The sequence below is a fragment of the Pollachius pollachius genome (genome assembly GCF_949987615.1).
Source record: "Pollachius pollachius genome assembly, chromosome: 2".
NCBI classification, from domain to species: domain Eukaryota; kingdom Metazoa; phylum Chordata; class Actinopteri; order Gadiformes; family Gadidae; genus Pollachius; species Pollachius pollachius.
Genome location: NC_136935.1, coordinates 23,624,219 through 23,636,682, shown reverse-complemented (window position 1 = coordinate 23,636,682; position 12,464 = coordinate 23,624,219). Strand labels below are relative to the sequence as shown.

Below are 12,464 nucleotides of genomic sequence, written 5' to 3'. Positions count from 1 at the left end.
TAGCCAGTAATCACTACCTAGTATTGCAATAACACACAATCTTACTGCCCTAAGGTGCGGGGTCCCAACTATCTGAGGTAAGTGGCAATTGTTTCTTTAATTTGGCGGACATGAGGTAAATAGAGGATTCAGATAACATTTTAGTAACAGTATGGCTGGAGTTGGAGAAAAAGATAATGCCATAATGAGGTAGATATAAGCTCAATTTTGGGAGTTGGAATTCATAAGGCTATCGTATTGAATCAGATTGTTTTGTTTATAAGTACAATTAGGACATTTAGCAGAAGCTTTTATCCACAGCGACTTACATCGGTTAATACACACATGACACACCGACGGCAGATTCAACCATGCATGGCGACAGCCAGCTCGTCAGGAGCAGTTAGGGTTAAGTGTCTTGCTCAGGAACACATCAATTCAGCTAGGAGGAGCTGGGGATCGAACTAGCAACCTCTGTCTTGTAACCTTTGCAGTTACAAGACAACTGCTCTACCTCCTGAGCTAGCCTAAGTCATGTTTATCAGAAGAGCACGTCTGTTTTTGGCTATCTAGGTAAATGGTTTAGAGTCTGTTTGAAAAAGAAGCATGTTTCTCAAAGCGGTCCTTCCCTTTATAGACCAGAAGGCAAGTGCCTTTCTAAAATATCCCAACATTCTGCCTTATCAGTAAAAAGGTTTGGGCATGCATATACATAGAATATACCAGAGGTCCACATATGAAGAAAAAGTAATATACACTGAGATAGAATGAAGAGACAGCAAGAAGTCTGTGTCTACAACCATAACATTTATTAATTTCCTTATCAACCACACCCAATGGTAGTTGTAAATTAAACCATCAAGAGAAATTTACACACATTTACTCTGTACAAAGTTGAAAAGTTAAGGTTCTTTGACACCTGTTGACTGTGTGTGTTTTGTGTGTGTTTGTTTTCAGATGATGGGCTTGAAGGACTCGTTTATTGTTCAGCTTGTGCTTGGTTTGGTGTTTGTGGCCAGTGGATTGGCCATCAACCTCATCCAGCTAATCACGTGTGTGCTGTGGCCAATCAACAGGCAGCTTTATCGGCACATCAACACGAGACTCTCCTACTCCCTGTGGAGCCGTGAGTCAGAGCTTCAGAATAGGTCCCTACAGGTGTAGGAGTTATGTTATGCTCAGAACGTATCTTCAGAAGAGGTCCCTACAGGTGTAGGAGTTATATCAACAGGCAGCTCTATCGGCGCATCAACACCAGACTCTCCTACTCTCTGTGGAGCCGTGAGTCAGAGCTTCAGAAGAGGTCCCTACGGGTGTAGGAGTTATGTTCTGCTCAGAACATACCTTCAGAATAGGTCGCTACAGGTGTAGGAGTTATGTTATGCTCAGAACGTACCTTCAGAAGAGGTCCCTACAGGTGTAGGAGTTATGTTCTGCTCAGAACCTACCTTCAGAAGAGGTCCCTACAGGTGTAGGAATTATGTTCTGCTCAGAACGTACCTTCAGAAGAGGTCCCTACAGGTGTAGGAGTTATGTAGAAGGGAGATTGTAAGATCAGCTGATTCTAAATATTGGAAGATTCTTGAGGTTAGAATGAAGGAAGAATGAGAAAGAGAGAAGTACAACCTACAATAAGTCAGGCAATAGAAATAGAAATCAAAAAACAAAAATAAATACTTGATTATAATAATTTGTTACAATAATCTCTTTCTTTCATTCAATATTTCCCACTGTGTCCAGAGTTAGTGATGTTGCTGGAGTGGTGGTCGGGGACTGAGTGCACTCTGTTTCTGGAGCAAAGCTCCACGCTGGAGAAACTGGGGAAGGAGCACGCCATCATCATCCTCAACCATAACTACGAGATCGACTTCCTGTGTGGCTGGACCATGGCCGAGCGCTTCGGGATCCTGGGGGTGAGAGGAGGGACATGATGTGCTCCTAGCAGTTATAGTTCTGCTCTTTCTCACACAAGGAATGTGTTTTGGCGTAAAGGATAAGAGATTTTCAAAAACCAACCATAAAGTGTAGTCATCAACATGATTGTATCAATCAGGTTAGTTTGTATAAGAAGGTACATTCTTTAGGTTGTTTTACATTGTAACACTTTGAGTGTATAGGCCAAACATTAGTGTGGGTAAAATAATTGCAGACGTCAAGTCCTATTTCAATCCTTTCATTGCTAACTTTCTTTAAATCATCCAATCATTTTTATTATTTTTCTTAAGTCACTCCAGAGTAAAGACAGTTAAATGTAAAGAATACTTGCATTGTAACCGTGGAAAAAACATTTCTAGTGCCATCCATGTGCTTTTCCTAGGCATCCAAAGTACTAGCCAAACATGAGCTGCTGAAAGTGCCCCTGATTGGCTGGACCTGGTACTTTCTGGAGGTGGTGTTCTGTAAGAGGAAGTGGGAGGAAGACAGAGAGGCTGTTACAAATCGAATAAGTCAACTAAAAGACTACCCTGAGAATATGTGGGTGAGTCATATACATCTATAACTTTGAAATTGCATTACTTCTAGTGATCAAATGACGGGTTAGGGTTACGGCCACACCCGCTGACATACCCCCTTTTGCCAATCTGTGTGAAAATGTCATTGGTTCTTCACTTGTCAATGGCCTGCCATTGTACCAAATGTGGCGCAAATCCATGCATTGCTTTTTTAGATATCTTACTCACAGGCCAAATGTACACACATCAAGGCCACTGAAAACAAAAACTCTTTGGCGGAGGTCATCTATCATTTTTAATAGCAACAATGAATAAGGCACTTGGGTAACACTTTATTTGAAGGTGTCTACATAAGAGTAACATGACACTGTCATCACTATGACATTACACTGTCATGAACTTGTCATAAACGTTATGAACATGTCTTCAATTTATGACTTTGATCATTTATGACAAGTGTCATTCGGTTGTTGTGATGACTAGTTGACATTGTTTGTGTTGTCTTGATTATGACAAGTTGACATTAATCAAAGTGACATTACCAGAAGTTGTCTTGGTCATGACAAGTTGACATTACATTTGTTTGGGATGTCTTTATAATGACAAATTGACATTAACCAGGATGGAATTACCAGAGGATGTCTCTGTCATGACAACTTGACATAAACAGAAAATGCACCTCTTTTTTAATTCATGAAATGTTGACATAATGAATATTATAATAAGATGTGCAAGGTTACAGACCAATTCTAGCACTTGGTCAGATAGATGTGCTACAGGATATTTCACAAAACTGGTTGCCATGACAACATTATTACAGTGTAATGAATACATTCTTTGACCTCAAGTAAAGTGATACCATTTTGATTTGTCATTAAGACATCATGAAGGATAGGCTTGCTGTCATAACACCATCATGACAGTGTAATGAATACATTATTTGACCTCAAGTAAAGTGGTACCATTTTGATTTGTAATTAAGATATCATGAAGGATAGACTGGCACCATTATGTCTGTCATGACACCAGTATGACAGTGTAATGAATAAATTGGTATACGCTGTGCGGAAGAAGGACAGGACCACAATGGAGGCTGGCTGTTCACATATAGATCTGCATGAGCCAAAAGAAAAGTGTCACTGACCATCTAGTACCCCATACACGGGTCAGCATTCCCCTCCTCAGTTAGGTTAGTGCAGACCGCTAATATATAGAAAAATATATTTAACAAAATAATATGAAAATAAATTAAAATGAAAATAAGATACATAATGCAATTTGCTGCATTCCCACAAACGTTAATATGAACAGCATTGATATTACATATAGAACAGATAAAACTTTCATACCCGCATGAGCCAAAGAAAAGTGTCACTGAGCACCTGGGCAAGTTCGTAGCTCATTGTCTCATTGGCGGGCCAAATTCTCTCGGCGGGCAAAGCAGAGAAAGGGGCCCCTTATGACGACATATGGGGCAAAATTCCAAATTGGAGCGTTTGAGCTTTCATTTTTTAAAGGTGGAGCAGGATACCTAGTGCTCGTTTTACACCTAACGTCATTTCTAGCCACTGGGGACCATAGGCAGGCTAGGGGAACTCATCTTTATTTTAGAAAACCTCATTAATTAAATTACTATGATTTTCATGCTATGGGACCTTTAAAATGTGCCTTTACAAAGTGTAGGTTGAAATGACAGCACTGCTGCATGTTCCTGACTTAATTCTAACACCTTAAGTTGCACATTACACATTTTCATTGTCTACAAAACAAATGACATGCTGAAATATGACACAGTCTTTTCTTAAAGCGTCAGTAGGGAGTTTCTTTTTTTTATGTGATTTGTTACTGTTACTGACTGGAGATCGGTAAGATTCATATATTTTTTATTCTTTTACAATTCAATAGTTAGATAAAGATGTTATAATATCAATTCATGCATCAACTCATCTCAACGCATAGGCTTGGCCTAAAGGAAAGAGAGCAGTTTATAGGTTGACTGCTTCAATGTTGTGTTGGTCATACTATAGAATGATTTATTGCTTGTTTAGTGAATAATACAGAACATAAGGAACTTTATGTTTAAAATAATCGCAATTAGATTATTTCCCAAAATCGTACAGCTCTAACATAGCGTAAACATGTACTGGCTTCATGATAATCAGTATTTGCTGAAGTTTCAATAAAACAAAGAAATGTCATTTCACCCTGGTTTCATACACCCCACCTGGAATTCACCAACATCATGCTTAAATTATGTTTTCTCAGGCTTACAAAAAGTATATTGCTTACACAACCTGACACAAATGAAAGCTGGACCTAGTCCACCTAGTCAACTTCAAAGTTACCTACATAAAAGGTTCAGGAAAGAAAGAGGTAGATCAAAATCTCTATATTTCCCTTAATGTGACGCCTTGTACGTCACATAACATTTGGCCCAAAATACTTAGTCAATAGACATTTTGAATTGGTCGAATTGAACCATTTATTACCATTTATTTATTATTTATTACCATCAATTTATTACCAAATTACCCACAAATTGATCTGTAACCTGGCACATCTAATTATAATAATAAATATAACCACAAGCGGTGATTAACGGGGTCCGAGCAAAATGAAAAGTCAAGAACACACTAATGAAAGATATATACATATGACATATAATAATGAAGGAAAGATGTTGATGTTCCCCTTAATGCCATACTGTGCCTCAGCTTTCAGGTGACTGGGCTGCGGAGCAATGGCCGAATGTCATATTCAGCATATAATTGTCTAATCTGGATTCAAACTCTCAATCTAAGGATCACCAGTACAAGGCATTATCCCATTGAGCCACTGACAAACCTGAATTGTAGCCTCATTCACATGGTCAAAATTTATATTGATAAGCACACAACATCCAGAAAACTCCAAGCAAACATTTCTCAAATTAATAAAGGGCTTTCTTAAAAGCAAGTGCCTGAAAGATCTTTGAAATTCTGGGGAAATTAAACATTTGTTGTCAAGAACACTAACAGAAAAAATATTAATATGACAGAGTTAATTATGAAGGAAAAATGGTTAACAAATAAGTTCCCCTTAATGCAATACTTTGTCTTGGCAGTCAGATTCTTTGAAACTAATGAGCCGGAATGTTGATTGCCTGATGAATTTCAGGTGCTGTTCAATGTTGTGTTTCTTAAATGAGTGACAATGACAGAATGTCATGTTCAACTTGTTCATAATGTTCTAATCAGGTTTCAGCGCTCAACCTAAGGCTCACCAGTACAAGGCATTATCCCATTGAGCCACTGACATTCCTGAACTGCATGAACCCTCATTCACATGGTGAAAATGGCTATTGATAAGCACCCACCATCAAGAAAACTCCAAGCACACATTTCACAAGGGCTTTCTTAAAAGCAGGGGTTCTCAAAGTTTTGACAGCTGAGGGCCAATTTAGGGACCCAGAATTTGACTGAGGGCCGCCAAAGGAAAAGTAATTTGTCGGGAAACGCCGTCAGCATCCCAGTGGTGAAAAAAAACATTGCACCGTGGACCCCTGGGAGTGAGTTCAAGTGAGGTCTAAATCACGAAACAGAGGTTCATCCTTTCAAAGTAATTTACAGTCTGATTAAAACTAACAAATGTAACAGGATTTAATTGAAAGCTAGAGAGAGTCGACTTTTCTCTTTATAATTATTTATTTTTGTTTAAATTAATATTGATATAATAATTTAAAACATATATATATATATATATATATATTTTTTTTTTTACTTACATCTGTATATCATTCCGGGCCGCCAGGAATGTTTCTGCGGGCCACCATTGGCCCGCGGGCCGCACTTTGAGAACCAATGCTTAAAAGAGGATAGATCTGAAAATTTGCAATGTTAATGGTAACCACCTAATGATAGCCGTATGGTAGTTATACAATAACAAAATGGTCATATAGGCAAAATGGGTTGAGACTGTGGACGTTTGGCTTTTCTATGAAATTGTGGGAAAAGTTAACATTTTTAGAGGGGAAAAAATGTTTACTTTTTAGGGGAAAAAGATACATCTGATTTTAGATATTAATATGATGGAAGAATTTTGAGTCCAGGTCAATCTAGTAAGGAGAAATAAGGCTAGTTCATAATTTGTTTAAATAGCGTCACCTTTGGGTGCAGTACCACAATTTGGGTTTATGGGTAGTGGGGGGTATTGGTATCCACCTAATAATAGTTGTATGATTTTTTATGCAATAACAAAATGGTCATATAAGAAAAATGGGCTAACTGCTCCAACTTTATTGGCCAATATTTCTCAAATGGAACTAAATAAAACAAATTCTGTTTGATGATTTTTGTGAGGCTTGGTCTAAGGATTTGATGTGCCGATTTTGGTGAATTATAGATGCATCTGGTTCTAGAGATAAATATTATGAATGAATTTTGAGACCAGGTCAATCTGGTGAGGAGAAATAAGCCTAATTCATGATTTTTTACAATAGCGCCACCTTTGGGTGCAGTACCACAATTTCGAAAATGTTAACAGTTTTCGACTTACGGTATAGGCTACAGTATGACTTTTGCAGAATTTGAGGGTAAAAAAAAACATACCCCTAATTATGTCAACATTTCATGAATACAAAAGAGGTGCATTTTCTGTTTACGTCACGTTGTCATAACAGACATCCTCTGGTAATTCCATTCTAGTTAATGTCATTATAAAGACATCCCAAACAAATGTAATGTCAACTGGTCATGAGCAAGACAACTTCTGGTAATGTCACTTTGATTAATGTCAACTTGTCATGACCAAGACAACTTCTGAAATGTCACTTTGATTAATGTAACCTTGTCATAATCAAGAGAACCCAAACAATGTCAATTTGTCATAACAACAACTAATTCAATTTAATGACGAAGTCATAAACGTTTATGACATGTTCATAATGTTTATGACAAGTTCAAGAGAGTGTCATGTCATAGTTATGACAGTGTCATGTCTCTCACTCTTATGTACACACTTTCAAATAAAGTGTTACCGGCATGTGTTGTATACATCTGTGTTGCTTTGCATATTCAGGTCCTGTTGTACTGTGAAGGCACCAGATTCACTAAGAAGAAGCACCAGATCTCTATGGAGGTCGCTGATAGGTACTGCTACTTCTCCTACAGTTAAATCCTGTGGTGCACCACCACTCCTTTGGCCTTCACAAGATCATAGGTATCATTCGTACTCTATCTTCTTATTCCAGTAAAGGTCTGCCCAGGCTGAAGTACCATCTACTTCCCAGAACTAAAGGGTTTACAACAACTGTCCACTGTCTCAGAGACACAGGTCACAACACTCACCCATGCCCACACTGCTGGCAGCAAAAGCGTCCTCATCAATGTTCCATACTATATCTTCTGGTACATTCTGACCTTCATCCCCGGCTCGTTCTGTTTCAGTATCGGCAGTGTACGACGTCACGCTGAACTTCCGTGACGGACAGGTTCCTACTCTTCTTGATATTGTCAAAGGACGCAAATACAAGGCAGACATGAGTTTAAGGTTGGTGACATTAATTCACATACACACACACACACACACAGTGTGACATGTAATTCATATATATATATATATATATATATATATATATATATATATATATATATATATATATATCATTCCTCACACATTTGCCATAGTTATGACATACAGAGGGGAAAGAGAGGTGTGATAGAGGTAGGCTGCCCTATGAGCTGTAAATGGACCATGCACACCACCCAATGCTGACCAAGAAGTAACATCCTCTAGTAACATCCAGCCCATCCACAACCCAGGGGATAGGTGGAATGATAATAATGCAAAAAATACATTTTGTTTAATGGCGCCTGTCATGACACTCAGGGCCACCCTACTTCATACAAGACCAGTAATAAAAACATACAATAAGCAACGAAGCAGCGGTAATAAAGAATTAGCACACAATAAATACAGCAATGAGTTAGAAAATCGATATTATAGTTACAGAGGAAAAATATGGGATTCACAAGCGTTTTTTCATTCTCTAATTGAGTGCAGTATCATATATTTTCTATTCAGTAGTTTAGGACAGTGGTTTCCAACCTGTGACCTTAGGTGTACCACTAAAATCTAATTCCTTTTGCGGACCGCCTAATATGCAAACAGTAAAAGTAGATATAGAACTGCAGTGTGTATACCAAAGAGTGCCAGGAACCCCTGTATACATAAATATTTATTTGAGAAGGCCATTACCCTGGGAAACCGCAGAAAGAAAAGTCAGCAACACTGCTAATACCCCCAGTGTGTTTATTTAGCAAACACAAATTAACAAGAACAATGGAACATTACAATCAAAGCTAAATAATGGTATTTACAAAGCATCACTATATTTTAAATAATTACAAGCTATAATACTGCAATATTTATTATATATTTATTTTAATTTATCTGTATAATTGATCTATTATTTTAAAGTTTTTTATTTCAGGAATAAAATCCCATGTACAACCTGCAGTACCCTTGAGTTCCACCAGTAGTACCACAGGTTGAAAAACCTGTATGTACAATCAGCTCGGGGACCAGAGTGACTGCAGGCTGAAACACCTGGCTCAGTCTCAGCAGCAGATATATATTTGAATGTCTGTCACACACAGACATTCAAATATAGCGTTTGAATGTCTGTGTGTGTCTATATGTGGGCATATGTGTGTGTTTGTGTGTGTGTGTGTGTGTGTGTGTGTGTATTTATGTGTGTGTGTGTGTCCCTGTAGGCGCTTCCCAGTTGATCAGATACCTGAGGATGAAAAGGAGTGTGCTAATTGGCTGCACCGACTCTATCAAGAAAAGGTTAAAACACAGAAAACAAAATAACTTTTTTTATGGAACAAGCAACTTTGAAATTGTACAAACCACAGGACAATCATTTTATGTAAGGCTTGATTTTCCAACATTTACGAAACTATCTTGATTTAGTTTCAATTGATGTTAAAAATGATCTCCCTCTACATATCTCTCTCACACACATATTGGTAAAGGATGCCTTACAGGAGCAGTATTACACCGAAGGCCGTTTTCGTGGCAATCCAGTAATCCCAGCCCGCCGGCCATGGTCACTCCTCAATTTCTTTTTTTGGGCAGTAATACTGGTCTATTCCCTGATCCGATTGTCTATCAGCGTGGTCGCTAGTGGAAACCAACTACTCATCCTAGGCCTTCTATTGCTGCTAATTGTTGGTAAGCACGCATGCAAACACAAAAACACAGAAATACAGTTAGTGTGAGCCTAACACCTACTCAGTATGTTGATCTGTGTTTCCTGTGTTCCTCTCTCCAGCGTCTGTATCTGTGAAAAGACTGATCAGTGTTTCAGAGGTCCAGAAGACTGGATCGAGCTACGGAGTTGAGGAGAGCAAAAAAAGAATGTAGTCACATAGCCTATAGTTATCCATTCTGTCTAATCCATTCAAAACAAAGTTGTTAACATAGACTGGTAAATGAGTGGTGTTTCAGTTACCTTAACTTCAACAACCATTGTCCTTAAACTGTAAATAAAAATATCTGATAAGATTGTATATATCTTTCTGTGACAGAGCCACTGTGTGTGTGGGTTTGCCTGTTAACTGTCATGTTAATTGTGTATCACCACTAAGGCAGTTAATGGGTAGGGGAGGATTAATCATACTGGGGTGCTCTGGTGGTGACCGGGTTACAGCGTATCCAATATAGGCACAGTCCTGAACTCAGCGACCAGGGTTCGAATCCTGACGGTGGTCATTTGCTGCATGTCCTCCTCTCGCTATAAAAAGGATGAATCATACCGGCAGCATTCTGTATACAAATCTACTTACCCTTTTATGTGGACCGCATTCATATAGATGTTTGTATAGTAGCCACTCAAAGTGCTTTATATGTATTGACTCCCATTTACCCATTCATAAAGCAGAAGTGTCCACCCTGCAGGGAGACAGCAGCTCGTTGGGAGCAGTTGGGGTGAGGTGTCAGGTGAGTCTTTTAAGTGGATTCCCAATGATCTACATCGTTTTTGGTGATGGTAACGTTACAATTGTGGCCTCATCCGGGCAAATGATCCTGTTTTTTAGTTTTGCATGTGTTTTCTGTTGGTAGTCTAAATAATTTCCCAGTTGATGTGGTGTTTGGTCACTGTCAGCTGGCACACTGCTAGTATTTGAAAAGTGGCACAAAGCTGTGGAATTTGATTTGGACTCATTTGTGGCCAACCCCAATCGGGAAGTGTGAATTCCTGTAATGCAGCTGAATTTATCTGGATCGCACTTCTGAGTTTGGGTTTGGCATTGGGGTGAAAACAAGTTGGCTAGATGTGACTCTGGAGCAGATGAGAATGCAGCTGGCTGACAAGGAGAGGCGTAAACAGGTGAGGGTGGGCTTGAGGTAGGGTAGATTGAGCTCCGCATTCGATGAGGTCAATGACTTACATTAAGAATTGGGCCTCGGTCAAAATTGCAGACGTGTCCCATCGCTCTAGGCTTTGGCTGTGGATAGGTATTTCAATGTTTTGGACTAGGCTACGCTGCATTGAAGTGGCCAACTGAGTCCAGGCCATCTATGATGTGGTCTGAGGCATTCAGGCCATTGTTGCTATAAAGTGTGTTGGTGGGTCACGCTGAAGGATCGTGCATCTTTGTCTATGGGTCAAAGGTCTGAACACGAGACATTACTATGAGTTAAATTTAAAGCAGTTCCGTAAGTGGAGGAATCCTTAAAGACCCTATAACCACCATGGCTCACCCTGTTAGCCATGGTGGTTTACAGTGCCCACTAGTGACTCAGTTATTGCCCCTTTCCACCAACAGTACCAGCTCAACTCGCCACGACTTAGCGTGGCATGACTTTGGTTCCAGGCACGTTGTGTTTCCATCTAGAAAGCACCTCTTCAACATCGGCTGGTTGTCATAGCACGCATGCGCGAAACTGTGACACATACGCGATCATGCGACACATAAACAGACAGGGTTACGCACAGGAGCGTCTCCATCTCTGTCATGGTCCAAGGTGTGTTCATGCGCGCTAATCCTGCCATGTTCAATAATCAATCACTATTGTTGACTGAACGCTGATGCTAGTATTTAAAGATAGCGGATGTCGGGTGACGCGCTCATCATAATTTGTCCAGTGGTGTCACTCTGGCCAATCAGTGGCCAGCTTAGTTAACGTCACACAAAGTATCAGATCAGCTCTCTTGGAACCTTGACGAGGTGAGACTAAAAAAGAACCTGGTACCAGGTACCTAATTTTGGCGATCGAAACGCAATAAAAGGCGGGCCGAGTCGAGGCGAGTTGAGATGGTACTGTCGGTGGAAAAGGGGCATAAGTTACACTCTACCAATACAATTGTTTCACACACCAGTAATTTGTTACACCAACTCTGTAGTAAAACACCACGTTATTACATTTGAGTGGATATTATATACTATATCAGGCATGGCAGAAGGTTGTGTTTTCAAAACATAAGCCGGAAAAACATAATGTATGCCCTTCTTGAAAAGCAACATAATGCACTGGCATTGTACAAAATCTCGATTTGTCTAGTAGAATCGTAATGTCAATCGCGACGTTGGGTGAGTGTGTGGTATATTTTCCTTTAATTAGCGTTTCTAAATGTAAAAGTTTTGGCATGGCTTATCACTAGTCTGTGTTAGTGGGGAGGTCTCTTTAGCACGCCTCGGGTCAAAGGTCATTGCTCGCCACTGCTCTGTATTTATGTATGTGAGAAAAAGTGATTGCATGACAAATTCCAATGATAGCTGCTAGGTTAGTAATGGATTTCATGATTATTTTCCTTGATTCAGTTCGCGTCGGTCAGTTTGCCAAGAAGAATCGTTCAGAATCGTTGGTTCATTCGTTTAGTCGCGTTTCCGGTACAACGTCTATAGCGGTGAATCATGGAATGCACGGTTCTTAGCTCATCATTCCCAAAAGATTGTGCGAATGGTCAACACAACACAGTAGCTCAAGGCAAAAACATAGCTGCAACTTCATGATTATGTGTACTTTTAGACAACACAACAGTGT

At 39.5% G+C, this 12,464-nt stretch overlaps 1 protein-coding gene across 1 annotated transcript; it reads left to right on the top strand.

The window, feature by feature from the left end:
- Positions 1–963: 963 nt before the first annotated feature.
- On the top strand, positions 964–9,839 carry agpat3 (1-acylglycerol-3-phosphate O-acyltransferase 3; the record flags this gene model as incomplete). Its single annotated transcript, XM_079730279.1, has 9 exons — positions 964–1,105; positions 1,720–1,892; positions 2,297–2,458; positions 7,488–7,558; positions 7,660–7,742; positions 7,856–7,958; positions 9,185–9,260; positions 9,449–9,647; positions 9,748–9,839. Exons 2-9 carry the CDS (start codon positions 1,728–1,730, stop codon positions 9,837–9,839), a joined length of 951 nt encoding a protein of 316 aa, XP_079586405.1. The 5' UTR covers positions 964–1,105; positions 1,720–1,727.
- Between the last annotated feature and the right edge of the window lie 2,625 nt (positions 9,840–12,464).